The 5,426-nt window shown below is 51.6% G+C and overlaps 1 protein-coding gene across 1 annotated transcript in view; it reads right to left on the bottom strand.

Moving 5' to 3' along the window:
• SMARCAL1 (SNF2 related chromatin remodeling annealing helicase 1) overlaps positions 1-5,426 on the bottom strand; it is a 50,546-nt gene that overhangs the window by 1,271 nt on the left and 43,849 nt on the right. The window contains exons 13-15 of the mRNA XM_007462855.1: positions 4,708-4,890; positions 3,485-3,585; positions 2,424-2,520 (exon numbers count right to left, since the gene is read on the bottom strand). Coding sequence (XP_007462917.1) covers positions 2,424-2,520; positions 3,485-3,585; positions 4,708-4,890 — 381 coding nt within the window. The remainder of the gene's footprint in view (positions 1-2,423; positions 2,521-3,484; positions 3,586-4,707; positions 4,891-5,426) is intronic.

Genomic DNA, 5,426 nt, shown 5'->3' with positions numbered 1-5,426 from the left:
TTTTCCCCTACAGACTATCCTCTAACAAGATTTTCCTATCACATCATTGGGCACCGCTGTGCCTACCTCATCAAGTCTAATGCTGCTTCCCTGGCTTTCCAGGCCCTCTGTAGTTAGGTCTCAACCTAACTGGCCACTATTTCTTTGCTTTCACAGAAGCCCTCCACACTGGTGAAGTTCTTGATAACTGATCCTGCAAGGACTCTAGATTATTCAGTAATCTGTACCCTACATTCTCTCGCCTTTCAGGATCCTAGCTATTTAGATGGGAAGTGACATTAAAGGTCATTAAGGTCAGCCCCACACCAGCCGCATGTCCTCCTCTGTGATATCAGCTCTTGTCTGAGCAACTCCAAGGTCGAGGAAATGCCGCCCACAAGGCAGCCTACTCCAGGTAGAAATAGCTGTCCACGTGCATCTGAGGACGTGATGGCAACGCTATGTGCTAACTTGGAGCACACATCATGAAAGGGAAGCAAGTTCCAAGATCAGACAACATTTCACTTCCCTTCCCAGCAGGCAGGCAGACATGACCACTTCTCTTTTGGCTCCTATACAGGAGGCAACACTTTCTTTTCCTAATAGTTGATACAGTTTTCAGCCCTATTTTAATTCTTTTAAGTGATATAATTATTAATCAAAATAAATATTGATAAACTCCATTTGTACTTTAGGCAGAAATTCTTTTTTTTATTAATTTATTTTTGGCTGCATCAGGTCTTTGTTGCTGTGTGCGGGCTTTCTCTAGTCGAGGAGAGTGGGGGCTACGCTTTGTTGTGGTGCGCGGGCTTCTCGTTGTGGTGCGCGGGCTTCTCGTTGCGGTGGCTTCCCTTGTCGTGGAGCACGGGCTCTAGGCACACAGGCTTCAGGAGTTGTGGCTCATGGGCGCTAGAGCACAGGCTCAGTTAGTTGTGGCGCACAGGCTCAGGAGTTGGGGCTCGCGGGCTATAGAGCACAGGCTCAGTAGCTGTGGCTCACGGGCTTAGTTGCTCTGCGGCATGTGGGATCCTCCCAGACCAGGGCTCGAACCCGTGTCCCCTGCACTGGCAGGCGGATTCTGTGCCACCAGGGAAGTCCCTAGACAGAAATTCTTAACTAATTCAAAGCAACTGAGGGTCAGGCCAGTATAAATAAATGAGTTATAAATAAACCTATTCTCATTAGTTGAGAAGCCTTTAAAAATAAGGCTCTTTCTTTTCAAAGGGCACATAACAACCAAGGCTCTGTCAAAACAGTCACCTTTCAACTGAATTAGACAGTTCTTCAAGAAGTTTAAAATTGGCTTATTAATTATAAGGATAATTTATACCCTGTGTTTAAAAATATGATCTCCCGAGTCTTATTTATCCCAATAATTACATTACAAAGAAAGAATTTAGTTGCAAGCAAATGTAAATGAAAGATTATATCCTCAGACAAGTCTTAGCATCACCTACAAGATCGTGTCGACCTGACAGCTTCTGATGCTCGGCAATTCCACAGGAAGGAGGCGGCATGTCAGCTTCCTGAAGCACAGGGCCGCCTTTCTACACGAGGCTCAGACCTCTGTCCATGCTCTCATTAGAAATAACCCCCCAGGGGTCGCCCTCCATCAGGCAGGACGTCCCGAGTTCTCACCTTCCTTGTCAACCACCCGAGCAGGTGAAAGAAGACCAGCCTTTGGGAGTCTTTGCACCTCTGGCTCCTCTACCTTGTTTCACTGAAATGGAGGGGGAAGGGCTGTGGCAGCCATGGGGCTGGAGAGCTAGGCCAGGGCAGGCCTGCTGGGCCCTGGGCTGCCCTCTCCAGAGGCAAACAGGCCTCCTCTCAGCACCTCTGACAAGGCCCCACCTGGTCACGGAAGGATGCTCACCGGCCTCTTACTCTCCTTGACAATAAGAAAGGCTGTCACACAGGGAATGCTGGCTGAGTCTGGAAGCCTTCCGCCTGGGCTGGCTTCAAGTGACCCATGACTGCGGGACAGTCTTGCTGCTCCGCGAGTCTCTGCTCACCCCTTTATAAAATGGGGACTCACTGAGGATACGGTGCAGCAACAGAGGGGAAAATACGCTACACACAAGCAACGCCCTGTGTGAAACACTCCCCGTTCTGCGCTGGGGATGTGCTCGGGTGCTGTTGCTATGTACTTTTTGCAACAATTCAGCTGTTGCCATGGGGCGTTTTCTGTCAGTTTCTAATGGCCTGATGGAAGAGGCAGCATTTGGAGGCCCTGGTTTTTGAGGATCTAGGAGGGCATGTCAGAAGCAGCAGGAGTTAATGCCAACACTTCTCCATAAACAGACGCACACACACGGATTGACCCGAGAATGAATGCAGCCATCATTTTAGCTCCCCAGCTCGGGGAGGTCCCCAGGAGTGATTCACACCTTCCCGCTCAGGACCTCTGGACATCCCAGTGGCAGGGAGCCACATGCTGGTGTTACCTTGTAGAAATAATCTGTGGCTTCTGTCATTTCTGAAAAATTGGTCTCAGAAAGCCCGGCTTCACCCAGAACTTTAATCTTCTCTTGAATCAGGGGCCTGTTGGGGAGAAATGAGCTGCAGTGGAAACAACCTGCACAGAACCAGCAGACTGATTATAGCGAGACCAGCCTCTGTTCTTGTGAGACACGCTCACTGTTTCACATCACTCCATCTCTTCAGGCACAAACGCCCATCCTGAAATACCGACCTCCTCTCTATTGTAAACCGACCAAGTCAGGGCTCACATCGTCAGGCTCAAAATTCTTTCTACTGGAAGATGTGTAGGAAATAAATGCTACTGCAACAAAAATTTGAACCTGGCACTGTTATGAGCTGCTCAGTTAACAAATCCATTAACAGAAAGGGAAGTAGGGGCAACCCACACGCAAAATAAAGGTAAGATGCCTTAGTCATAATGCTGGAAACAGAGATAGGTAGTGGAAACTAATAAGATAATCAAGAAACAATATGAGGAAGGAGGAAATGGAACTGGGGAGGGAACATCTGGGGAGTTTTGGCCCAAGTGATAGACATGAAACCCCAGAGTTAAAAATCTGACCCCATCTCTGCTAAGGAAGCACTACACGGCCCAGGGTGAGCCACTTTCCCCCGCTGGCCCAGCAGCAGCACTGTAAGACGTGGCCTTACGGAACCAGCACACCTCACAAGGGGCCACGGGGGCAGTCTCCCTGACTCAGCAAATGCCTTCCCGTCTGGGAACAGAGGGTTTTACAAACGAAATTCCACCTACATCGCACCCCCCTAAGTTCTTCTCCCTCGCCTCAGGTCAGTGGGAAGGAGCCACATCCCCTCATTCCTACAGGATTTCCTCCTGCCTCCTGCAGCCACCAGTTAACACTATGCAGGAGGGCAAACAGGGTCATGAGGAAAGGGGGAGCGCACTACTAGCAGGTCTTCTGTGTGGATCCCTGGAGACCTGCCCCAAAGCAGAGGCTCTTAGGGAGCAAAGGAAATACGTCATCGGTGTCGACCCAGCTGCCGGGCCAGCCAGGGGCCTTACCAAAGGTAGTCATCAGCCGTGCCTCTTGCCACCAGGTAGTGGATGCCCACAGAGCTCGACTGCCCGATGCGGTGCACCCGGTCCTCGGCCTGCATCAGCACCTGCGGGGCGGGGATCGGGACGCATGTCGGTCAAGGCTGGAAGCTACTCAGCCCACCACAGCAGGTGGCCTCTTGCCCCGGAGCCTCACCACAACCCTTCCTCCTCACTGCGTGTCACGTGGCAGGGGGCCTGCAAGCCTCTGTCCACAAACGGTCTGTCATCTGACAAAAGGGAGAAGCAAACACAATACTGGTCAGCTGGGGGGACCTCGATCTGCAGCTGGGTAGCTGTGGATGACCCTTCAGGGCCGGGCCAGGTGCTGGGCGCTGCAGAGGGAGAGCCAGCTTCAGCTCTGCCACCAGCTGTGACGAAGGAGACCCAGCACACTGCCACTCTTCCTCCATGGAATGAAAAGTTATCTTCTAAACACATAGAGACACCACGCCCAGGGAGAGGCCATATATGATCAGGGGGTAGGGTGGCTTTTTTATACGGTGGAAAAACCCTACAACGAATAATGAAAACTAAGAACATGGTTTCCATTATAAAATGCCTTCACGCTCTAAGCCCAGCCATCGTTACAGCCGTCGCCAACATGTGGCCGATGAGAGCCACACTGGTCAGAACATCAGAAGGGAAAGAACTTCTTTCTGGAGTTGAGGAGAAAACTTTGAGTCCAAACAAATGTCTTCCATCTGCTGCCACAGCTGATCAGATAAGGCCAGCGGGCACCCTGGGCATGTTCAAGGAATACCCACCACAGTCGCCCTATTGTGGCCCCACTGGTAAAGTGGCTCCCAGGGGCGGTTGATAAAAAGGGGCTCAGGCTGGGAAGCCAGAGGCCTGAGGCCAGGGCTGCCACGTGCTCCCCTTAAGTGACAGCTATGCTCTTGAGCTCTCTGTGCTCCAATTTCTTCATGGAGACATGGATCATGAGACTCCTTCTAAAACTTCAATCTTCCCATTGGTAATAAGACGGTCGATAAGCCTACTACTTAGCAGGTTGTTGTGAAGACCTGATACCTGGCCACTGGATGTGCAAAGTATAAGCGTGTTTACCAGGCCTAACAGAAACAGAGGGAAGATGACGCAGGCACCAGGGACAGCGCACAGAAGCCCCACTTCCCCCACCACCCCCGCCACTGGCTCTCTCTGCCAGCAGCCAGGAGCACGCCCCTCACCCCTGGGTTCCAAAACAGCTCTGCGAACACCACCAGGTCAGCCGAGGAGAAGGTGAGGCCCATGTTGGCGGCGGTGATGGACAGCACGGCCACGGCAGGCCCCTCCGACAGCTGGAACTGCTGGCACAGGTCCTCACGGTCGGCCGAGGAGGTGGAGCCATCGATGCGGATGTGCTTCACACGCTGCGGGAACAGGAGAGGGAAGCAAGGTGGGCGCAGGTGCGGGAACTCGGCAGCACAGCTCCAGGGACAGAGCCCCTCGCTGCTCTGGCTCCAAGCCGGGTGGAGCATCAAGCTCGCCGCTCTGTACTGCTTTCCGAGCTTCTATCCTGGTCTTTCCTTTCCTTTCGTAATTGAAACTTGTGTTGAGATAACTGTAGGCTCGCATGTGGTTTAAGCAATAATACAGAGAAGAATTCCTCGTATGATTTGCCCAGTTTCCTCCACTGGGAATATTGGTAAAACTATAGCATAATATCACACCCAGGATACTGACTTTGATACAATCCACTGACCTTATCCAGATTTCCCCAGTTTTACTTAAACTCCTGGGTGTGTGTGTTCTATACAACTTTATCTCGAATGTGGGTTTTCACGTATCCGCCTTCACAGTCGAGACAGTCAACAGTTCTAACCGCACAGGGATGCTCTGTAGCCCATTTATAGCCCTGCCCGCCTCCCTCCTGCTTCCCCCTCACCCACCCAGTCCACTAATCTTT

The sequence above is a fragment of the Lipotes vexillifer genome, unplaced genomic scaffold (genome assembly GCF_000442215.2).
Source record: "Lipotes vexillifer unplaced genomic scaffold, Lipotes_vexillifer_v1.1 scaffold1518, whole genome shotgun sequence".
In the NCBI taxonomy this organism is placed as follows: domain Eukaryota; kingdom Metazoa; phylum Chordata; class Mammalia; order Artiodactyla; family Lipotidae; genus Lipotes; species Lipotes vexillifer.
This window is presented reverse-complemented; position numbering and strand designations above follow the sequence as displayed.